Source organism: Syngnathus leptorhynchus, chromosome 11, assembly GCF_054491065.1.
Source record: "Syngnathus leptorhynchus isolate UIUO chromosome 11, UIUO_Slep, whole genome shotgun sequence".
NCBI classification, from domain to species: domain Eukaryota; kingdom Metazoa; phylum Chordata; class Actinopteri; order Syngnathiformes; family Syngnathidae; genus Syngnathus; species Syngnathus leptorhynchus.
In genome coordinates this window covers 9,050,964-9,076,204 of record NC_141205.1, presented here as the reverse complement: position 1 = coordinate 9,076,204, position 25,241 = coordinate 9,050,964, and the positions used below count along the sequence as shown (strand labels likewise).

At 39.3% G+C, this 25,241-nt stretch overlaps 1 protein-coding gene across 2 annotated transcripts; it reads left to right on the top strand.

Annotated features, from left to right (window-relative positions):
* The first annotated feature begins 34 nt into the window (after positions 1–34).
* Positions 35–16,780, top strand: tex264b (testis expressed 264, ER-phagy receptor b). 2 transcript variants are annotated; one of them, XM_085924714.1, is made up of 4 exons: positions 35–481; positions 4,796–5,017; positions 12,645–12,807; positions 15,706–16,780. In XM_085924714.1, exons 1-4 carry the CDS (start codon positions 134–136, stop codon positions 15,975–15,977), a joined length of 1,005 nt encoding a protein of 334 aa, XP_085780840.1. In that variant the 5' UTR covers positions 35–133; the 3' UTR covers positions 15,978–16,780. The 2 variants fall into 2 exon arrangements, with proteins under 2 accessions (XP_085780840.1, XP_085780841.1); XM_085924715.1 differs by lacking the exon at positions 15,706–16,780 and adding an exon at positions 12,976–15,698.
* Positions 16,781–25,241: the final 8,461 nt, after the last annotated feature.

Sequence of the window (25,241 nt, the reverse complement as noted above, 5' to 3'; positions counted from 1 at the left end):
CTAGTGTGTTTAAAACTATTCCTCAGGCCCCTCTTGGCTTTAATGGTACATTCCAGGAAGTTTCATTCATTGTGCAACCAGGTGTTTTTTTTCTCGATCGCTATGCATTATGAATTGAGTCCGCATAGGATGAATGAAAATCCCTGCGTTGATCCAGTTGCCAATATACAACGATTCAAAATTGTTGATTTTAAAAGCTAGTAAAAGATTATTCCTGCCTGTCAATATGTCAGAGTGGATGAGTCTGTGTGTGGCTGTTAGCCTGCTCGTCACTCTTTTGTCATTAGCAGGTTACTTTTTATACTCGGGACTCCTGTCGGATATTATCATTTTTACCGGGTCACCCCCTATAAAAAGGGTAACGTTCGTCTACAAGTTTAAGGAAGGATCGTATAAAAAATGTGCAAAACTGTTTAAAGAAGCCAACAGTATCGGGCCTAAACTTTCTTGTATCGGAATATTTTATGATGATCCCAAAAAGGTAAGTAAAACACGCACCAGCTATGAGGGAACAAATGAGGCATATTTGTACAACTTTGCAGCACTTAAACTCGTTGCAGTTCAGTGATTAAAAGAGAGACAGTGCGTAGATTTGGCCGGTAGATGGCGTCAACATACTTTTCTAGATCTACTGAACATTACAATACTTTTCAATTACAGTAATTTGACATAACCACAATGTATTGGAGTTGCTGCATGACAAAATTAGTATGAAAACCAAATCTAGACATAATAAACTGGATTAACAGTTTGAGAATGGGTGACTCATTGCTTTTACTTGAGTTTTGCTGAAGCATATCTGTATAGGGCGTTTTCAGATTCAGATTTGAACCAAATATATGCTGCGGTTTCGGCTGTCTGGCCGTAGGGCTAAACCTCAGTATGCATTAAGATTGCTGAAGAGACAATCAATATTAATAATGACCCTCACTCACTATTTTCCGTTTGTTTTGTTATGCTGCCTAAAGCAGTGTCATTTTTATAATTAGGAATATTATTAACTACAACGCAAGAGACATTATAAAACTATATCAGGTCACTTGGTACTTTCCGTTGCTCCCAAAACAGGTTGTCTGAAGCATCCAAATGATGTGATGCTTGTAATAATAATTTTGCATGTGTTGCTTCGCCTAGACCACTGCATCTCAAATTTAGTGGGGTGGAATTGTTTGAGATGTTTTCCTACCTTCTGTTCATGAGATCTTATCCAAACATATAGGAGGCTGTCCACAGCAGGCAATAATATCTGTAACCACTCCTCATATTTTATCCTGCACACGCTCTGCAGTATTCCAACTCATGCGGTGCGTCTACCCACCTGTGAGTCCTCCAGACGTTCTTTATTTTTCAGTAGGCTTTATCCAAACATAATTAAAAATGTAGAAACTTCCTTACCTTGCAATGATAAATTGCAGACAGATTCTGAATATTAATGTCAAGGATGTTCCATCCTGATGTAAAGATCAACATTTTACAAGACTGTTTCCACATTCATTTGAAGACTACTAAAGTCGGCCTGAAAAGTAAAACAACCCTTTAAGCATTGCATATCTGAACACAAACTGAGTAATGCATCTGTGTAAATAACAGGCATTTATTTTTTTTCCTATGTGAAGATGAAGAAAGACTAATTTCACTGTTGTACTCATAAGGCGAAAGAGGAGCAGTCTCCATGTATGTCTTATACTGCCCCCTAGTGGTCAGGGCGCGTACACCAGAATGATTGTGATAATATCTGTCATTTCAATGTCTTTATACAGTATTTAATTTAGGGCTCCAATGAATGCTTAGTGTATTAGCAATTAATCTGTCACTTATTTTGTTGATTAATTGGATTAAAACCATGTTTTGTTTTCCATTGTCATTGTAATTGTCCATCATGTCATTGCTGCCTAGTACAGTATATGATCTGAGTTGTCTTTTAATAGTTGCGGCAGCTTTAAAATGGCTCAGACAGAATCCTCCTCTCTCCGTCTTAAATCTTCTTTTCAAAAGCTGACAATTAGGGTAGCACTGGGTGCTGGCACTGCACAGTCTCAGCCAACTCCTGATTCAAGTTCAAATAATTGGTATAATGATCTCAGCTCATTAGTGTCCAAGCCGCTGGATGCTTTCAGTCCTAGACAGGAACCTCAGAGCGCTCTCAAATAGGAGGACTCCTATTTGGTGTCTAACCAGGGAGACACTTGCTATTGATGTTTGCGGTGAGAAGATTTTTTTTTTTTTTTTTATCAAAAGGTGCAGCTGACAGAGAAGTAGTGTCTGCATGACTGCTCTCATCCCGACTTGTTCTTCTTTTTCCTCTTTCTCACGTTTACCACTGTTAATGATTTCCTCCGGGGAAACTAAGGACCTCAACAAGGACTTAAGTTTGTCCTGTGATGGTTGCCATGGATGCAGGGCTGGAGTGGCTCTTTATATTCCCTAAAAAAAAAGCACTCACATATTCCGGGCTCTGCTCAAGAACTCCTCCTCCTTGACAACTCTTCATGCGGTGTTTCCCTGACCCAATGTGGCCTCTTCACTGCCCGTGGCTTACTTCATCCTTTGCGAAGATGTTTACATCCAATCCACGTTTTCAAGGCCACAATTTTGACATACAGTTCCTTCGTTAAAATCGCTGTCGGTGAGACGACACATTTGAAAGTTTCAGAAAGCCACGCTGAGGTTATAACATGATGGAAGTTGAGAAGGACGAGTTGGTTGGGGGATGAGAATTAGCCCAGCTGGTATCCGTTGCGAAGGCTGATGAAATAGTCGACAATCTCGCTAATGCTTTCCATGACAGAAAGTCCATGTGAAACTACTTTATATGCCAGTGATAAGTTAGATGGTTTTTTTCCTGCCTTCTATTGCCTCACTCAACCTAACATTTTAATTCCATCCCACTGGAATACGTTGGATTAATAGTCATTTGTCCTCTGTTGATTTTTTTGTGTGCGTGTGTGTGAGCAGAACAAAAGTCAGGGTCCCATCTGACTTTTAGGACAGAGGCCGGGTACCCCCAATGGGTCTTAATTATAACTTACTTTAATGTGATTGAGCCGTATACTTACTTCAGAAGAAAAAGTAAAAATATGACTTTCAATCATGTCTTTAAATTTAAATAAAATTGCCAAATCCAACTATTTGCATCTTCTGAAATGCTATGGACTTTATCGATAAAGTAAAATAATTTTGACTGTGAATGCATTTGTATTAACATGTAATTGATCACAAGGCAAGGTAGTATCAAATTTTCATGAACATAGCATGCCTTTTTTTTTTTTTTGCGAATTTGGAATAGGTTAGAAAGCAGCCCTTGAGGTAAAATACCTCTGACAAATCAACACAACTGTTACCTGCCAATATTATAGGCAGGGGGAAAATTGTTTCAATATAATATTGTGACAATCTTTGTAGTTTGGGATTAGTAACAGAAGACATTTTCTGTTGCCAGTGTTTTCTTCTCTGTATATCTTTAGAAAACTTAGCAAAGATTGAAATGTCCCAGAACAAAGCAAATAAAACTAAAACGTCTACTGCGGAAATAAATTTCCCTTGCTGTCATATAAAAGTACCACTAAAATATTATTATTTAAATACAATCTATTTAATATGTTTTTACACAGTGTATTAAACTGAATTCCATTCGTAACCTGGCTAAATCCACACATATGGTCTTTGGTTTAGGTGCAATACATGCAGAGAAGCAAAACAAGAAGCTTTTGTTTTTTCTGGATTCTCTGCATGTAGTCACGCGGTTATCGATTAAAAAAAAAAAAAGTTGGCTGGGAGCTCTCATTGTGAATTCCCAAAAGATCCATCCACAATGTCAGGAATGTGTGTGCAGGGTCAGATCATTTGTGAGCAGAATATGGAGCACATTGATACGACCAATCTCAATATTTCACAATGTGACACATCGCTCCTTAGTTTAGGAAGAAGCTCTCGTGTCCTGCAACATACAATCGCTTGTATTGATTGGGAACAATGATTAGATGTTGCATCATCCCTCATTCAGTTGAGATTCATTGACACACCTTAAATGCTTACAGCTCCTTCTCCACAATTTTTCAATTTGGACGTTTCTACTAAAAAAGTGCAGCACCCTTGCTAACAGTTAGGTAGCACAAGCTCACAACAGCCAACTCTACACTTTTACTCGTCACTTAGCAGGCTAGACTTTACTTTTCAAGCCATATACACTCAAAGTCACAGATAGTATTCTGCGGAATGTGAAGATGATGACCCAGCACATATTTAATAATGCAAGATCAATTATTATCTGGTAACTCAATTAATCATTGTGATAATCAGTCAAATAATTGATTCGAGAAATATTCGCTAGCTGCTGCTCCAAAATCATGTTCTTGTGCTGTTAAATTATCACTATATCTCCTGTATGGCAGCGCAACATGTACAGAACCTTTTTTGTCAGCACTGTTGAAAATTCACATGATGGCAGTGGATAAAGAATATAAATGTGATGGGTTCTTGGACGAATCACTTTTTTATTCTCTGCTTCTAGTGGCACTCAGCATGCTTGGATGTTCCAAGTGGGTTTATTTGTTTAGAGCATCTTCCCCCCCCCCCCCCCCCCTTCTCCATCCTCCTCTATTTAATTGCCATCAGGGTGCTCCGAAGATTCAGAACGTCAAATACTGCAATTAGAGCTCGAATTAATGGGCATGTTTTCTCTTAAAAATGTATCAAAAATACTTTTATTGTCAGCAAAGCAACTCCTCTCAAAATATACGTTGCCTATGCACATTCTCTTTTTATGACCCTTTGCGTATGTTTCTTTTATTCAAAGGTGCCCGGACCTCAGTGCCGCTGTGCTATCGGCAGTATTGTCAGCGAAGGAGAGAACAAGTCCGACAAGGAGCTTCTGAAGCGCTACGAGACATGTGGCTTTAAAGTTTTCTCCTTTCCTGAAGTCACACACGTGGTCACTACCTCATTCCCCCACAGGACCATTTTCTCCATCCTCTTGGGAGTCAAAAGAGTCTATCCACGTCTAGAAAGCTACATCAAGGTATTTTGCTTTTTACACCCATCCGTAACTCGGTCTGCCTTCTGTGGTTTTCAGAAATATTGCTGTAACCCCGGGCTTGCTCAACAAAATGTGATCCTGAATATGAGTGTGCGGTTGGAAAAAGTCCCACGAAAAAAAATGCAAGTCATTCTGTTGAATCAAAAATTATTTGCAACATTGCCAAACTTGAGTGGAATGTGAGATTATTCAATCTTTCCCTATACCCTTCAGGTTCCTTGAGACTGTAAAGTTATCACACCATCACTCTGGTCTCAACAATCACAACACAGATTTCTGAAAGTCAGATAAGCCGACGACTCACCTCCCAATATTCATGCTGCAGCCCTCAAGTCCAAACTGCAAGAATATTGTTTTCCGATATGAACTGGAGTAAACAAAGTCGATCATTGAGTGGGCTTGGGGAGCTGGATGTTTGTTAAGTTCAAATCAAAGATGCCTCTTCATATTTAATTTGAAATATTTGTACAAACAAAAATGTATCATTGAATTTAATTGAGTTCATTACACAATTCTGGATTAACGATCTTTATCGGAACATCAACGCTAATATAAAAGCTGTATTCAAAGTACTACGTGTTATTTATAAAATGATTTTCTGGATACTGAAAGATGCTAAAACAGTAAAAAAAAAACAGAAAACCTGGCTGGAGGAGGAGAAATAAAAAATAAAACAAACACAATGAGTCACTGGCTCATTTTAGCAGTGGGGACTAAAGAAATGAAACAAGTGTGTTTACGTGTGTGGGGGGGCAAAATTAATCATTGCTAAGGATGAAGTCAAACAGGGGAAATTGATTTCTCAGTACGTCTAACACTGAATGGTTGCATTTCATTTGATATTTTTGGTATTTTAATTTTCTTTGTTGTAGCAGCTCCAGGAGTTTTGAAGGTATTATTTAGGTAACATAGCAACCTAAATCAGCAAGCGGTGAACATTCTTACTTAGGCGATGTTTGAGGGATGTCGTGTCAATGAATCATCGGGATGTGCCGACTTGTGTGGCCGGGCAATCTGGCAATTGTTTAATTTTGCAGTGTGCTGGAAACAGGTGGCAGCACCACAGGTTTTCTCGAGTAGCGCCGCTTCTGTCGGAGAAACGCTGGCTCGGGTCCTGTCTGGCTGCCTCTGCCATCTGTTTGGACGCCCTCCAGTGGCACTTAGACGGTCTAAGAGGTCAACGTACACAGTCGATGATCTAACTGGCCATCGGTCTTCTTCTTCTTCACTTAATTACGTCCCGGTTTTATCTTTGCTTCCCCTCAGCTGTCTGTTTGAGTCTAGCTGAGATTTTGTGCGTGACTCATTTACTGGCTAAAGTGACACAATGTGTGATTTGCAAAACTAAATTCCCATATAAGAAATTATGGAAATTCATTCGTTGCAGGGATTGAACATTTGCCGTCATAATATTATATAAAATTTGGGTAAAGTACCATGTAAGTGATTTTACAAATGACATTTCTGCTAAATATAGGTTGTAGTTTCTCCGTGTATGTTTTTTTTATTTTATTTTTTTTATTTGTCGGTATAACACGAGTCAGTTCTGATTCGAAAATACACATGCCTGAGCTCCTGTGATGTTACAGTCTTGAAGGATTTTCAGCACTTTAACTGTACTGCACTTTTGCAGTCTCCAGTGGAACGGCACTGTGATGTATTGTTATTGAAATACAGCTCAGTTTTCCTACCTTGAAGTTCACCGGGGACATAATAATGAGGTCTCAAACCCTTCTGAACATTTTTTGAAAAGGCGGCACACGTCAATTTTGTGAGGGAAATATGCATTGAAATTCAGTTCTTGCAATACCCAATGTTTGATTCTGTTGCATCACCCTGAATGCACCATGACACTTCTCCCACATTTTGAGGCGTTTCGAAAAATAGGTCCTTTTGGAATGCAATTGTTTCCTTTAATGAATTAAAACCTTCTAAAAAATAAGTTTCAACTTCTATGTTGCGATGAGCCGGAGTTGTGGAGGCTGTCTGAGGATTATGGCTTGTGCTGTGAGACGTGTTTACAAAAATTAGAACAAGCACAGTAAAACAAATGAAATTTATTTGGACTAATCGGAGACACTTTAAAACATGGCAGGTGCCTGCTGACTCCATTTTATGGGGAACGAAACCCAAAATGTCCATCAGACTTTTGCCATTCCCATAAACAAACTTTCACGCTTTGTAGTCTTCCCCCATAGCTTCAGGTACGATATTGAGCAACACCGTCCTTCCTGAGCTGGTTTCTCTTGAATAAAGCATGCGCGACACATTGACTATCCCCAATGGTGAGACCTTTTCAAAGCAGCTCATCAGCATTTAGCAGCTCTAGCTTTCCACGGCAAGGATGATTTCTCGTTGTCGCTGACACTTTGTTTTGCCACCCTGTGGTCAGGCCTGATATTTGCCTAGTCAGACCATCGATCAGATTTTCTTTTGTGCCTTGGCCCTCAAGTGGTGAGCTTCATCACAGATGCGGCAACATCTTGAGATTTGATTGGTGCGTTGTGGCCGGCCGGGCTTTTCGGACCTGTGGTGAGGACTGGAATGGGAAGATAATATTGCTGACATTCACGCAGAAGGTTTGAGAAAGGCAGACTATGGAACATTTGTTTGCTTGAGGGCACTAAAGTTGATTGCCACCACTGAGCCTCTGTGCTGAATATAAAGCAAGTTTACCTTTGTTCCTCGATCATGTGCTTATTTTTAGCAAGCCGCACACATGGCAACATGCTCGTGAACCTTCACAAAATGCTGGCTCTTGCAATTTTCTGTTAGTCTTGCCACTATGGTGGACCAGAAGAGTGCAAACCACGGCACATCTGCTTGTCCTCAGGGCTTAGCAAACATGCCGACATTTGGCTATGATGTAAATTTGGAAAGGTCAAGAGAAGGTCACGGGGTTTTGTCCTCTGAACAAAGATGCGATGCCTATGTGAGTGGATTTCGAAACACTTTTAAAGTAATAGGCCAAAATTTATTTGTGTCAATATCAATGGGAGCTGATCTTCTGGAAAAGTTGATTATGAATCAAAAAATGAACATTTTTGACCGATTTAAAATGGACAATTCTGCATTCCTGGCCTTCAGGTATTGCCGTAATTTCCTCAGGTTTCATATTTTTACTTCAAGAAATTAGTGTTCACTCTTTTCTAGCGAGTGTTGCATCACGAGCCTGTGAGCGAACGCTTCCCACTGGAAACACTACAGAGTTTGCCCGTTCAAACATGACTTTTATCTCCAGGCGTCTGGGATTCTACTGTTGGTGTTAAATGTCACATCTGCATTTGATTGATCCAATTCAAACTTAGCCTGTCGCTCTGAATTAAGATCGTGTTATAAGTGTGCATGATTGCAAATTTAAGAGGGTTTGTTATTTTTAGTCAAGTAAAATGTGTTTTTAAAAGCGCTTTAAAAAAAATACTATCGTACATTAGGTTTAGGTTTTTATTGAGTGGGGCTAGGCATTTTGTGAATAGCATTTGAAAAGGCAATTTTAAAACATTGAAATATAAGTGCTGGTGATAGGCGAAGGGGTCTGGGACTTTGGCGGGGGTGGGGGGGGACTTTAAGAAAATGGTTAGATAAAAAGGAGGCTTTAAGGAATTAACTGCTTTATTCAGGTCACTGACTTTCAGGCTGTCCTTTTTCATATTGTCATGGCTGAACACATCACTGAAGTGAAAATTGCTGCTTGAGTGACACCGGGATTGTCCGTTCTGGCGTCGTCGCTCATTATGGCTTCAGAATATTTGAATTGACTTATGCACCTTTAGGGCTTTTGGATGAAATGTAGACCATAGGAGTCAAAGATAGTCTCATCTCTTGGATGAGACAAACTACAGAATGTCTCTATTTGCATTTCTATGGACATGTACTTAAAGGGAATATCAACCTCCAAATATTGTCGAAACGGATTAATAGCATTTTTATTCATTGCAATGGGGAAGGATGATTTGGGTTACTCAAGTCAGCACTGTCGAGGATTGGACATTTGACTAAATAGTGCTTCTAACCTTGTATTCATTCAGCCATGACCATCCAAGTCACTATCATTCCAAGCTATAGTATGTGACAACACGTTTTCTTCCTTCAGTGTAATACCTGGATTTTACATTTACTTGGCTTTCTACGAAATGAACTGTCAAGTCATAATGTACGGTAAAGGCTAAGTGTATAGGCATGTTTTACCAAGGGAGATCAGAATAATCTTGTTTTAGAGCCCTATAAATACACTGCAGTGTTTCATTTATTTATCCAAGGGTGTATGACGCACTCACTGTAGGGTCCCATGCAGATCTAGTCCCCCCGGGTGAGGGACCTGAAAGAGAAAACACTTGCACATCCTCTTTCTCTTGTTGACCATCTAACGGTCAGCAGTTCCCTCAGGATCTGCTGCAGATCGGGTGTAAATAAGAAACGTTTAATTCTTGAAGTCTTGCACAAAAAAAAAAGATGCTGGGTTACAAATGTTTCTTTTTTTTTTTTTTTTGCACCATGACAAATTTGTTCTTTACTACTGATGGATAGAAAAGATAGATTGAAAAATGATTCACTTGTACACAGTGGATATTCTCTAAAGAGTCTCATTTATAGAAATTATTTTGTTGGCCTGGGTGATTTCTCATATGTAGTTAGTTTAACACTTTTCACACTTCAGAAAATGACAATCTGTTCTAATCGTGTAATTCCTATGTGTGAATAGTAAATGACCTTCCCCTGACCCTGATTGTTTTTACCGCCTTTAAGTGCTTGCATTGGTCCCAGTGGTCCTGATTCTGCAGTGTATGGAGAAAATACAACAAAAATCAATAGCAGACTATCCACAATCCCCTGCCCAATTATACAAGCATATAGTGTGGTGTGTGTGTGTGTGTGTGTGTGTGTGTGTGTGTGTGTGTGTGTGTGTGTGTGTGTGTGTGTGTGTGTGTGTGTGTGTGTGTGTGTGTGTGTGTGTGTGTGTGTGTGTGTGTGTGTGTGTGTGTGTGTGTGTGTGTGTGTGTGTGTGTGTGTGTGTGTGTGTGTGTGTGTGTGTGTGTGTGTGTGTGTGTGTGTGTGTGTGTGTGTGTGTGTGTGTGTGTGTGTGTGTGTGTGTGTGTGTGTGTGTGTGTGTGTGTGTGTGTGTGTGTGTGTGTGTGTGTGTGTGTGTGTGTGTGTGTGTGTGTGTGTGTGTGTGTGTGTGTGTGTGTGTGTGTGTGTGTGTGTGTGTGTGTGTGTGTGTGTGTGTGTGTGTGTGTGTGTGTGTGTGTGTGTGTGTGTGTGTGTGTGTGTGTGTGTGTGTGTGTGTGTGTGTGTGTGTGTGTGTGTGTGTGTGTGTGTGTGTGTGTGTGTGTGTGTGTGTGTGTGTGTGTGTGTGTGTGTGTGTGTGTGTGTGTGTGTGTGTGTGTGTGTGTGTGTGTGTGTGTGTGTGTGTGTGTGTGTGTGTGTGTGTGTGTGTGTGTGTGTGTGTGTGTGTGTGTGTGTGTGTGTGTGTGTGTGTGTGTGTGTGTGTGTGTGTGTGTGTGTGTGTGTGTGTGTGTGTGTGTGTGTGTGTGTGTGTGTGTGTGTGTGTGTGTGTGTGTGTGTGTGTGTGTGTGTGTGTGTGTGTGTGTGTGTGTGTGTGTGTGTGTGTGTGTGTGTGTGTGTGTGTGTGTGTGTGTGTGTGTGTGTGTGTGTGTGTGTGTGTGTGTGTGTGTGTGTGTGTGTGTGTGTGTGTGTGTGTGTGTGTGTGTGTGTGTGTGTCAGGGATTCGACTGCAGGTCTTATTATTTGGCCTTTGCTCCTTTGGCCTAAGCCTCCACTGGCATAGGTGGCAGAGAAATGGAGCAGCAAGGCTCCAAGGATTAGGCCTTCACAGATGATGATGATGATGATGATGGTAAGGAATCAATGTCACTGTTGTTATTTCCAAACAGTTGAATTCACAGGCAGGATCAACAAGAAATTCTAAATGAAGTATTTCCAGCTCAGGCCTTCAATATGCAGTTTTTCCAAATACATCACTTTTTTTTTTGCAGTATAAAAAGACAATACCAAGACAATTCCTTTCAAATCTTTCTCTGCCATTAATGTGGCTTATTAGCTGGACAACTCCAAAAAAAAAAAATATTCAAGAGGGAATGTAGGGTTAATATAGACGGCTGTAATAATTTCGTTGCACAAGTGCACACACCCTCTTATAGCTCTCATGTTGTTGTGTTCAGAATTGAAGGTTGTCATCCCAGCCTGCAGCCTTTCTTTTTTTTTTTTTTTTTTGCTTTCGATCAGAAGAAGATTTTATACTCAAATAAGGAGTTATTTAGAGCTTTTCATAATTCCCTCGACCTTGGCCAAGGTCTTTGGTTCAGGTAAAAAAACAAAAAGCCTCAAAGCATTATGTTGCCATGCTTAATCGTAGGTATGACCTTATTTTGATGACGAATAGTGTTTGGAACTATTAAACTAATTCATTTTTAGGTTTATGTTTTGGAAGGTCTTCATTTTAAATCTGTAAAAAATTGAATAGTGGTGTGTAGCTCATATAAGTTCCCCCAAATATAAAAGCAACCGAAAGTTTTGATCTAAAAAAAAAAAAAAAAACAGGTTCCTGCATGATGTTCATATTTTCCATTGATCATCACTGTGTTCCAAAAATGATTCAAAACACATGAAAGACGACGTTGAACTGGGTGCCACGTTCTGTCAGGACAACAAACAAGGGCACTCCAATTTATTTTTGGTTCATCGCACCAAAACCTTAGCGTTTCTATTAATACACTCCAGCTCAGTCACGTTCATCAGATGCTGAAAATAGTCAAACGTAATCTTTACCAAAGCTAATTTGATTAAAAGTCAAATTATAAAACTGGTTTTGTTATTGAAGGAATCCCATCAAGTTGAAAAGCAAAGAATACAAAATAAATCTACAACTAATAACGAAAGCACTCTTAAATAATGCTTGTATCCAAAATGAAAACAACTTGACTGCTTTAAAAAGCAGACTCACTCGCAATGCAAACATTTTCTTGCAAATGGCTCTCTGCCTGAACTTTAAAACTAAAAATGATTGACACATTCTTCGAGACGTAGATTGGTGACAATGTAAGTCTTTTAATAGAATGCGGTCTTCTCTTAAATATTACTACTTGTCAGTTCATTTGAACTCCGTAGCGCCGCTTCCATTTGTGTTGCGTCTAATTCTCTGACCTTCCATTATTTAGAAGAAAAAAAAAAAAGAATGAAAATGGGACCCGCTGCATTAATGCATTCTTTTTATTTTAGATTTGACAATTTCTGAAGGCTTGTGTCTGTCAGGTAGCGCATCCGTATGCATTATGCAACACATGATGTGGATACACAAGTCTCTTGGGGGGGAGGGGGGAATTGATAATTGACGTTGAAATCAGTGAAATGGATGTTGCTGCATATGGTAGAGCGAGGCATGTCACCGCTGAGACAGATGGTGATAACGACAAATTCAGATGTAAGACTATTTTGTGTGCATGAGTGTATGTTTGTGAGTCCCACTCTTGAATAAGATTACTGTTTCTACTTTATTCAAAGTGGGCTATCTGCAATGATTTAAAAAAAACTAAAATTGTTGACTTGGATTGTACCTGCTGAGTTCACAAACTTGAATTTAATATTGTTACAGGATAGAAAGCTGTGTGCACATCCTTTCCTGGAGATCTACTCTGAGGATCTGATCCACTTCATGGCTCCACTGGCTCGACAGGGAGACTTCTACGTTCCGGAGGCCCGTCTAGCGGAAAGGAGGCTTTCTTCGGAACAAGAAGAATCCGACTCGGAAATTTCAGGTATTTCCAATCACATGTTGGACTTGAATGTATGCATGAAGACAAACATTTATTATTTTCTCCGTGAAACGTGACAAATATTACATTCTAACATGATTAAGATTACATTCAGTCATGCTTTTGGACATTGTTTACACAACTATTTTGCTTATAAAGAGCGCACAGCAGTGTGTGTGTGTGTGTGTGTGTGTGTGTGTGTGTGTGTGTGTGTGAGTTACACCTTTTTAGGTGTTAATGAAAAGACTAAACACAGCAGCCACCGATGAACGTGTTGTGCCACTCACCCTGGTGCTGTCAACAGCAAGACGGGATGCCATCTGGAAAAGTTGCTTTCACTGGAAAAGATGCGGCAGTCTTTTAAGGCTATTCTACTTGACACTAATTTATCCTCGTGAGATTTACTGTATTTCTTTCTTAGGGAGTGTTTACCACAGTGGATGCTTGTATGAAGCCCATCCTATTATGCAATGTATAAAAGATGCCTGTGTGGTGGGAGCACAATCTTTATTAGAGTTTAGGTATATAAAAAAAATACAAATAATATAAATAAAAATGTTGGTCATAATAATAATAATAATAATTATAATCATCTATTTTTTTAAGTCACAGTTTGAATTTTTTGATGCCTGGCAAATTGAGCTTTTATGACAAATACATGTTGCTGAACATAAAAGACCAAGAACAAGCAAAACACTCCAAATTACATTCTTTCAAGATTGGCTTTCTGTTTCAGAACTCTTAAATTGTGGTCAGTTACAAAATGAACCACTTGAGGTGCATTCAAAGCTGCACATTTACATCATTTCTGCACTAGATGTTCCCGGTTAGTGTCCCGCCCTCACCAAATCACAGTTCTTCATGTCTGATGTGCGCCGAGTGGATGTGACGTTTGGGCCCCCGAATCGGGATAATAATGTGACAGGTAGTCGTGCTCCTGTCACGCTGTGCGATCTATTCAATTGAGTCACGCACTGGAAACTTGGCCGGTCCACTGACCCGTCCAGCCTGCCTACACTCAGCCCCGCCTCCACATGCCGATTCCGTCTCGGGGGGCAATCAAGCCTCTCGTATTGTTAGACAGCACCTTACGAATCATCTTGACTCCGCATCTCAGATACAGTTGGGAAAAATGCCTTCAGAAAATACTGAATTCATTTCCACAGCCAAAAATATGAAGCATTCTTGCACTTTATTTTTCCTCCATCTTCAAAGCTATATGCTCCCTCCTTTAATATCATACAGTCTCTTGTCATGTGATGGCATTTAACAATGCACCAGTGCCATTTACATGGACAATGTTGATATAAAACCGAGTGAACTGCAGGCACCAAACCATATTTGTAGCTTAAATCACGTCGTCACGTTGCCAAGGCGGGATTGTGAAGCGACTCAGAAACAATACAGTCAAGTAAGTCCCTGGGACCAAGGATCAACTAAAAATGTGCATAATTGTTTCTATTAATAGAAGTTTGAAAAAGTACACCAGAAGACATCATCTGCCCCTTTCGGTGCAGCCCTCTCTCAAAAAGAATCAGCATCACAATGCTTTTCTTTTCCTTACAGAGCAGTCACAAAAGGTTAGTTCATACTGTGTGTTTATATTCCTCATTGAGTCGTCCGCTAATGACAGGCTTGTTGCTTAGTTGGACATATCGATTAGAGAAAAGTGTTGTGAGAACACTCACTGTTACACAAAAGGCCAAAAAGGCCAGCAGATTGGTACGCGCAGGTATAAAATTGATCCTATTAACCTGCAAAGGGCAAATTGAAAATCTGAGAAGATAACAAGGTTGTATTGATAAAATAAACTTCTCTTGAAAGGAAAGAAGATATTTGGTGATGTAGAAAGTCTTGATGTGTAAAAAAGAAAATGCAAATATTGACCTTCCTTGTTATGCCAAAAGGCAATAGAAAATGTCACAGTGGAAGGAATAATATAGCCTTGGAATGCATATTTTCACTTGGATACAATGTAGGAAAATATTTTTTTAATTTTGGTGATTGTCTTGTTTGGAAAAAGTTTTACACCCCCACAACCACCTTGTGCTCTCTCTATCTCGATTTCTCAAGAACTCCTCGTATCCAGTATTAGCATATTTGCCACTGGTCACCCAGGCCACGTCTAATATGGTGCCCCACACAATTTTCTTGGAGAAGGGTTAGGGAGTTGTGATGAGGCGAGCATCTATTATCAGCCCAGAGATTGAAGAAAATGCTCAAAGGCAGTAAATATTTGGTTGACTCTTTGGATTATTATAACTTTTTAAACATTACAAATTGTGATATTTCAGAATTTTAATCCCCAATTATAACTTTTTAAATTAATGTTTGTAATATTGATTAAAATTATTTGTTAGACTTCTTCCGGTAATTTATTTCACTAAAATTCTCACTTTATTCCCTGAATATGATGACTTTTCACATTATAAAATTTCATTCATTTAACTTGCAAATTATCAGTTTTAACCTCATATTGTGTTTCTATTCAATGTGATGCTAATATCTTTTCCATCTGCACTTTTCTATGCTAAAATGTGAATTTACTATTGACAGTTTTTTTTTTTTCACTAGCAGTTCTTCTATTTTAATGAGACATAAAAGGAAAAAAAACAAGATTGGAGTCGAGAATACGCTTTATTACTTGTGTACACAGTCAATAAAATGTAGTTGTCATCTCACCAGAAGTTATATTCACAGCTGCATCAACAAGTTTGCAATACTACACAACTGCAATCAATGTTTTTAATATAGCTGCAATGCTGCTCAAATTGGAGCCGGCAGATTTGCTCTGAATCCCTCCGATTATTTGGGAAGCCCTGCTTTCCTCGTGCTTGTTTACAGAAGTGCTCTCACCATCTGTCCCATCTCCTCCTCTTCTTTTTGATGGCTGCTTTCTAGGTGCAGACTCAAACAGCGAATACAGCTCAGGGAGTGGGATTTTCTTGTCAGACAGCCGAGAGACGTCACCGGCCATGTCCTCGGCCCGCTCTGAATCCGTCCAGGACCGCGAGGACGCAAATACCGGAGGGGAAACCTCCAGGGAGCGATCGCTCATGGAGATGGATTTGGAACAGATTGAGCAAGAAGGAGAGCAGTTTAAGAAAAGCTCGAGCCAGGTCAGCCTTGATCCCGTCCCACAGTTTTTGGGTGTGGTTAGTGGTGAGGAGTAAAGGTTGACTGAGTAGATTTAAAAATTCATACAGCAGAATCTTTGTTGTGTCAAAAGTTCATCTGAAAAAAAAAAAAATAAACAACACAACAAAAAGTTAGTTTGATTCTCAGGACAAAAGAACTTTTTTACTTTTTTGATGACCCTCAGTCACAAGCCCACTCTTCTGCCGGAGGCACGAATATTGAATGAATATCTTCATGTATTAATGCTTTTTTTTTTTTTTTTTAATTTACAATTCAATATATTATGATATAATTTTGGCCGGGTCTCATCCTGCTGATAGAATCTCCCCAGCCATTTTTTTCAGTGCTGCTTTTTGTTGAGCAAAATAATATCTACTTGAATGATTTCCACACAGCCAAGGAAGTATTAGGGTCAACTAGTCATTATTTTTCCTCTTTTGTGGGAACATTAGTGAGGTCAGAGGTCATTGACGTATCCAAGAGAGGAGCCTGCTCAGCTAATGACCTCTGTTGCAATATTTGTCGGTAGAGATGTTCCACTTCAAACTCTTCAAACTTTATTGAAGAGTGCACACAAAAAAAAAAGCCTTTCCCAAGTTGTTCCTTCAAAGTTGGAAGCATATACTTGTCCCTTAAGATGTTGATAAGCTGAATAATTCAAATTTAGGAGGAACTGAGGGATCCAGTCCTATTTAAGTCCAAGTGTGTTTGTGTATACGTAGTGTTATATATGGCTGCCATTTATAATGGTCATTTTAAGTTTTTTACTCACATGCACACACATGCACATTCACTCAAAACTCCTAGTACTATGTATAGTATTAGAATATTTTTTAATGGTTTTAATAAAATAATTTTAGAAACATTGTGAGTGGATTATTTTACTTTAAAGGCATGTTGATGCTAATGTTTCCCAACCTTTATTGAGCCTAACTAACACTGAACCAAAAAAAAAAAAATGCAATATTGAAATGATCTGGCCTCAATGTATAAAGTGGAAAATTTGGACCTGTTTAATTGAACACAAAGCAGCACAATGGTGATTCACTTATTTATTTATTTATTTTTATAAAATCAATGTTGATTTCAATATTTGAGTCAAAATGGCATAATCAATGAATTGGCTTATTATTAAAATAAAAATATATGATAAATAAGATGAACTTATTTACTGAAGTTTCCAAAGTATCAACAACTGATCTTCGAGAGCATCAACTTTATTGAGCTTTCAATATCAATCTGCATATCACTCATACAAGCTTTGCCATGGCGCTTAAGGTGTTCCTTGACCCAAAACGTTTGACAACCCCTGATTAAATGACTCTTATTTGTACAATTATTACCGTGTCACCTCTTGCGATTATCCCCCGCTCCTAAATTTACACACCCCTTTACTGCTCTGTTTAGTCATTTACTTCTAATCTGCCATTTCTTTGCTTTCACCTAATATCGCTTCCCCCACTCGTGTTCTTTTCTCTCTGCGGAATAAACACGGCGGCAGCAGTCTGCGAGACCACCCGATGACCCGCAGCCAGTCAAGTATGTGCAGTCATATCCATAGCCTTCATCTCTGAACAAACAAGAGATCACAGCGAGCTTTTCACAGCAAGCCGCTCGGCTGTGAGTGTGCAGGCGGGGCGGGCGCACGCTTGTCATCAAGTCAAAGGCGCACCGGGGAACGTTGATTTGGAGTAAATCTCCTTTGAGCATTTGGCTATCACGAATGTTCATTTAGGACTCTTTGCCTGGATGAAAATGAGAACAATGGTTTTTGAATCCAAGTTTCTCCTCATATTTTCACCACTTGAGACTTGATGGAAGTGTGAGTCACTCTGCAACAGTTCCACAGCTGCCCCTGTGGACTGACTTAAAGCCTTCTGCAGGATATAACAATTCATTTTTCGCACTTATTATATAGCGCAGTCAGAGTTAATGGGGTAACATTTGAAAAGCCTTTAATAGATCAAATTTGGCAGATCCCCCCCACAGCGTGGTTAGTCAGACTCACACATGCAGTCGATTCTTTTGAGAACAAAACGATTTTTTTATCATTCCACTTTTGTGTGTAGCTAAACAATCTTAGTTTTTTTTTTTTTCTCAAGATCTGCTTCTGCATTTCTACCTCCAGCGAATAAAGTAGCCACTGACTCTGCGGCCATTTGAAATCCCAGCATCTCTCCAGGGAGAAACGTGGCCCGAAAGGTACTGACCCGAGGGGCACAAGCCACAAATCTCCCTGCATTGATAGTTTGCTGAGCTCAATTTTCATTCTAACACCGCAAAGGATGTGACAGTCAGAAACTACTCAGCCGTACTGTAACAGTACTCCATAAGTCAATAAAACAATAAGGCCAGTCAAATAATAAAACATTTATTCAATTTGGAATGGTGGCAAGTAATGAATTCCTAAATACATTGTTATTCTTGCATGTATTCTTGCATCCAAGTATCCATGCATGGCATTATTTAAGATCTACAAGAATGATTGGTGGCAAATGAAAGATTCTGCCATTTTACAAACGAGTGTATTTTTCTCCATTTGTTATTGTTGGCAACAAGGAGGTTATTTAGCATTTAGCATAATTTACCACTTTGGTCAAGAAGTCAAATTAGAGGGGTAAAAAAAAAAGCATCACCGATTCTTGGATTTATTTGGAATTGGATATGCCTCTGGGACGCTACAAGAATGCTGAGTGTTTATCTGTTAAATGTTCTCCAAATAAGACGATCTATAGTCGCTTTATACATTATAAATCTAAATGCTAAAGGCTTTTTATTCCCCGAGGATTAACATGATGGATGAGATTCACGGATGTAAGAGAAGCCCTGAGGTGTATAATTACATCCAGCAGATGGACCTCAGCTCTGCCTTGTTTACTGTGCACACACACACACACACACACACACACACACACACACACACACACACACACACACACACACACACACACACACACACACACACACACAGATGTACTGCTGAAATAACTTCAACTTCCCTCAATCTCTGAGACTTTGGACGAGTGCCTTCACACTCCATATATGAGTAATGAGCAAAAAGAATGAGATTGACAGGACAGGGGGAATAAAAAGACTGCGATAGGAACACGACGCCTCTTATTAAACACGCTGAAGATTGGGCCGACCTATTGCTGGTGAGAGACGAGTCCACACTTGGGTGAAGGTCAAGGCTGAAAATGTAAAAAATGACCTCGTTCTTAGCTTAACTTTGAAGGTTGCTTTAAAATGGAATGAGGCTCAAGAAGAGCAGAGTGAGGTTTTTAATTCATTCCAATACGGGAAAGACGATTTGAGATAGGAGTGTTTTGAGTTACAAGTGTGAATGAGGAATGAGTTAAACCCTTATCTCAAGGCAACTGAATCAAAATAAATGCAAATTGCCTGTGTTTATTTAATCATAATAATATTTTAAATTGGATTATTTCCTATGGATTAACTTTTTTTTTTTTTTTTCGCTTTTACAACATTTTTTTTTTTAGTTTAGAAAGCTTGGTAGTAATTTGACCCTGGGTGAAATGAAGTGAAGCAAAGTAGGAGCAGATGATCATATTTACATTTATGACTGTATTGCTAGACTTGATGCTTGGGTGAAGAGGGCAAATAAACTCATTAACAGCAGCGGCAAAGTTATCAGCACCAATGAAGAGAACACATTGCAACATCCACTCAATAGCAGAGAAGTAGATGTGGCTATCATTTGCATAAAATTCATCGAAAATGGCGGACTCATTTCGCCAGATGTCAGTTTTAATAATTGGTCCTTCTACCCGCGTTTTCAATAACCAACTTTTTTCTTCAGCCCTTGCACAAATGTTAAACTAAATTTTTCAACCATTCGTCTTAAATTTTATTTCGAGCATTAATCCTCCAAATCCGTCTGGTTTAAACAATTTGCCATAAAAAGTCCTTTCCTCATTATGCACTAAATGAGCAACTGTGCAAGGTTCAAATTAATTGACTCGTTAATCGAGCGGATGTCCTCGCATCAATTAATGATCAGGCGGCACTTTTATTTTTAGCAAATGACCCAAGAAATGAAATAAAATAAATGAAAATATAGCATTCAATTTAACCATAATTAGTTATAATTACTACCTTTTTACAATAAAAATTCATTTTACCTAGAGCTGTGTATTAAATATAACAGATTTTAAAAGATCATCATCAATGTGATTCATTTAAGACAACAAAATGAAAAAAGAAACAGAATATACATCCTCATTTCCATTTTTTAATATTCTAACAAAAATGTATTTGCGAGGCAGTCTCACATTCCGAGTTTTTTTTTTATATACAGTTACATATACAATTTGCCCACCACTTATGCAATCACCCCAATGTGATCATTTGTTGCTGGAAAAAAGCCCAGGTAGATTCATTGCCAGACCCTTATCCAATTTCCAACTTATTTCTCATTGGAATACATCACCTGCCGTAGCTGTCTAGCTAATATCTCTTGAAATTTTAATAATTACATACAATTCAACTTGGCCATACCCTTACTGCAGGATAGCGATGCTTTATTTCACCCTCCCTGTTATTTCCCCTGACATTAATTGGCATGTTCCTATCTAAAGTCTGAATTCCACCCACTGGCAATCCATCATTGTAACATAAACTACAAGTGTATTTCAGTAGAAAATTGGTCCCTTTGTGTTAGTTGAGAGAATTACGCAACAGGCAGGACCTGCTCGTCATTTTAATTGCCAGTGCACAGAAAACAACCTTATTCACCCAACCCCTCCTGCACGTCTATTGTCCTGAAATGAAAGGTGAGTGCCAGCCCGCACGTGCATGTGTGTGTGTGTGTGTGTGTATATGCGTGTTTGAAACATGTGAAGGTGGCTGCCGAACTGAGAAAGGAAGCCACATTTGCACATTCTGTAAAACCAACTTGCTTTCTGAGAGGAACTGTACATTTAATTGTGTTTGTGCAGTTGAACACCTCGCCGTTGCTGATCAATTATGCAACAAGAATGCTGCTGATATCATATTCCCCAGGCAATGGGGAATATACTCACTTAGCTGCAGTATGGAGTTCTGACTATGTGCTAAATAGACATCTTATTCGTCCTTCCTGATCCAATGAAATACAATCACAGAGCCTTTTTTTTCTTTCTGTTTATTTGGTCATATCTAATATTTCTTTCCTCCTCTCTTATAGATGACTTTTGACTTCACTTGCTTTGAGAGCTGGCTGGACTTCATATCGGTGGCATCGGTTGAACAGCAGCCAAATCCCAACTCAATATCTGATATTAACTTCATTTGTCTTGAAGTAACAAAGGAATGGGCCGCCACTTAACCTCTAACTTCTGAGCAAGCTGCTCTTTTTCTTCCCATCTTGAGTTCGATGTGGCAAAATGAAACAATTGGTACAAATGCCATGCCGTAACCAATATTTTTATTTTATTTTTGCAATATAAGGCCATTCTAACACCATTTTACAAATATACATTGCAAATATGATGGCCACATTCAATATGGAAGACTCGCTGATGTATCACTTGGAAAAAGGTTAACCTGCTTAAGTTAAAAAGAAAAACGATCTACATTAAAGATGTCAAAAAGGCTTAAAAGTGATTATGATGGTTAACTGTACAGAATGCGCCACCCTTTGGAATGCAAGTTCAGCTCAGCTGCGGGTCTTTTTTTTTTTTTACATTTGTATTTTTGCTCCTTCTTCTGCTCACCAAGCTGTAGTTTTGTTTAAAACCGAGCTTCACCCAGCCTGTGTCTCGTTTGGCTTTGTTTGGAAGCTGCTGACAGGCGGGAGCGCGCATGCAGCGTGGTCGCGTTGCGCTGAGTGGAGCAGCAGAGGCGCGTCCGTGTTGCAGCACCACGAGCGAGATTCTTCAGCTCCCGCTTGTTTTGAAGTTCCTTCTGATCACTTCTCGACGAGAAAACCTCGTGAAGTTGTTTTTTTGTTTTTCCCTCACAAGTACAGCTCTGTTATTCTCTGCATTGCCCAGTGACATCTTTTTTTTTTTTTGCGCCAAGCTGGATCTGGCTGGTCCAGTTGTCCGACGGCTGGCAAGTTGGGAGTGCATCAAAGAGTTTTGCCCGTGTGAGCAAACACTTCAGGACCAAGGACAGATCCAAACAGCAGTCTGGCAAACACGGCACAAGAGGACAACATCTGCACGCTCCTGGTCACATGAAGCGGCTCTCGGCGCGTTCGCGGTCGCCAAGGAAAGCTGCACGTCAATAACGTTTTTTTTGGTAAGGCACCGTGCTTTTATTTGCTTCCGTTTTAATATGCTTTTTCCTGCATCATGAGCCTCAACTCTCATTTTTTTCCAAACACAATATTTTCGGAATTACACATTAGTCCACATTGTATCCCAGCCTGCAATTTTTGCAATTTTCTTTTTGCTCATGAAATCAAAACACCTCAATTTGTCAGTTAGTTCAGTTTATGAAGAAAACTTAAGATCTGCTAGAAACGGTAGAACCAAATATTTTGCCGTGTTACATGAAATATGTCAACAAAATTCCATTCACTGGCTTCTTCATTAGGAACACCCACTTGGCTGACAAAACAAAATGCTCTTACAAAAAAACAACAACGGTAGCTTTATGGCTATTATATTATGTTTATTGTTTGCAGTGCTATAAAACTGCTCTGGCAATATCAATTCAAACTGATTTGTTTCCTCTCCAGTACTCTACTGCTCTTACATTAAGATCTGTCTGAACTTTAGTACACAGATTAGTACACTGTGCACCTTATCTAGCGGCCATCAGAGGTGACATTTTGACAGTGATGGATGACAAGCGGCTGGAGCTGTCACTGTCACTTTCTGCCGTGCTCTTCCACACCCAATCCATTTGTTTAGAGGAAAATCAGTGTTGGAGCCAAACAAGTAGCATTTCTATCTTACACTTGTCTGCATTAAAGAAAACACACAAATTCAAATATATACATTTGAGGTCCTATTACTGTAACTCATGGGCACTGGATTAAATGTCAATACTTGTACACTGGAGGATTCCACCAATGAGTGCGGAGGCTTTGTCTGGATTAATCTAATATTAATGAATACATACTGATTTTCTTCAAATGTTACTGAATGAGTAAATCCCATTTACAACCACCAGCTACAATGTTAGGTACTCAATCTAATTAGAACCTATAAGAGAGGTCAAATCTTGCCTTTGCAAGAATTATCATACTGCTTGGTTTTAATTGTCACTGTTAGATAACAATACATGGGTGTGTATTGTGATTGAGGGACACTTGAAAAAAAACCTTTGGGAATTAATCAATTGTTAAGAGTAGTATGATTGTATGAAATTGATTGTCATCTAGAAGAAAGTGAGGCAAAATGGGGCATACAAATGATCTCAAACGCAACTGCTTCAATTGATTGGTTGTTTCACTTACTTAATGTAAGTACAGAAGTTACCGGAAACAGCTTTTGATTTGATGAAGCTGTGAAGTTCAGCATACTACAGACTAAAGCCAAAAAAAAGTTGTCAGAACTCAACTCAAGATCTGCATACATAATGCTGCATCAAACATAAAGTGAAAATAAGATGTATAAAAGCTGACAGTTAAAACAATAAAATAACAACATGAAAAATGTTATCACGATAAAACCAAGGGGTCTTGCCTAACATCTAACGGAAGGTCTTTCCAAAAGGAGGAATCACCAATCTAAATCGGTCATCGGTTCGGTTGTCCTCAAAAGTCTTGATCTCACCCTTGACCCTCATCAGGAAAAGTTCTTTCAAATATTATTGGATCGATGCATCACAGGAGGACTCAAGCGTAGGTTCTTCTTAAAGTTTGTCTCCCACTTAACATCTTCACACACGACTGTACGTGCCAATCACACCATAGTTGAGAGTGAATCTGTACAGACTTGCACATTACACTGGCTATATTTGGACCAGACAATGAAAAATATATGATAATAATAGTTATCAAGGCATCTTTTATGCTAATGGGGAATGGACAAGTCCTCTCCGACTGCCTCCTTCCGATTGAACTTTCGGAGCACGAACTCTCTCCGCCGCCACGTCTACATGGGCGTCCTTGTAATGACTTGATTGAAGGTTGATGGGACCATTTGAAGGCTGATGAAGGTCCTGGTTGTCTTTCAAATCGGAAATGCGTTCCTTTTTTTTTGATAGCCTTGCCGTTTCAGATCCTCTATGGCGTCTGACTACATTTGCACTTCTTAGAGTTTTGAGAGACCTCCAACCTCCATTTGGCCTACTTTTACAAAGACTCGCCTAATTGGCTGTTCCTTATGGCGCCATTAATTCACACGGCGACCTTGCCTTTGCAACCAGAAAGCTGCCATCTGCTCCGGCACAGAAGAGCAATTAGATTTTTTTTCATGTTGGACATGCAAGTGACACTCTGACCTTAACTCTATTAGGTCAAATGTGAATGGCGACACCTGCACCTCGCTTTTGTACTCGCCGTGTTGCACCTTCCCGTCCGCAACTTAATTCACATCTTCACACTCTCGGCGAACCTCCTCGCTGGATACAAAGCAGTGCATTCATCAATGCGCCGCTCGAGCTGCCACCCACAACCTGATGTAATATTTATCCTGAGCGGGGGAATGCAGCATTCATTAGACTCTTACCTTCCTGTTGTTTTCCTTTTGGGAACGTCACAGAATATTCTTGGAGTATATTCCGAGCGAGGTGGATTGACGATCGTCAATTTGCGTCATCGTCTATTTCGGAAATATCACGTAACGTGCAAAAGGTATAGCTGGACGCAGTAAAAAGTTTGAATACACAATGGATTATGAATAAATAAGCATGTTTGGCATCGCTATTATAATTTAATGAGCCTTCTTCATTATCATTAGACATCACAACAACTCAACAAATCAAAACACAGTAGGCTCGCCTCTGTAGAGATCCATATTAGCATACACTGCCCGCTTCCCTGCAGTCCAACCCTCTCTTATTATTTTTTTTGAACCCAGCAAGTTACCATAGCAACCCCCCCTTCATTGACGAGTACCACCATCTATGTGTCATCTCCTCGTAAGCTGAGAAAATCCTCCTCATCTGGGAAATGTCCGGAATTTCTACAGCTTGGATTTCATGTCTCATAAGAACAAAGTAAACAATTTCAGGTTTGCTCTGTGAATTGATAGAATTTGCTGTCTTTGTCATAAGATGGCTAAAAATAAAACGACATACTTTTATCGAGACTTATTCTAACTAGGCTCAAAAAATGTCCTGCCAATCATTCATCTGTATTTATTTTATTTATTTATTTGATTATGTATTTATTTGATCATTTA

What these genes read in the sequence shown, in the direction of transcription:
- tex264b (XM_085924714.1), top strand. Translation starts at nt 134, where the DNA reads ATGAAAATCCCTGCGTTGATCCAGTTGCCAATATACAACGATTCAAAA. An exon ending in TTTATGATGATCCCAAAAAG is followed by an intron (nt 482 to 4,795) that starts GTAAGTAAAACA and finishes TTTTATTCAAAG; the next exon opens with GTGCCCGGACCTCAGTGCCG. An exon ending in GTCTAGAAAGCTACATCAAG is followed by an intron (nt 5,018 to 12,644) that starts GTATTTTGCTTT and finishes ATATTGTTACAG; the next exon opens with GATAGAAAGCTGTGTGCACA.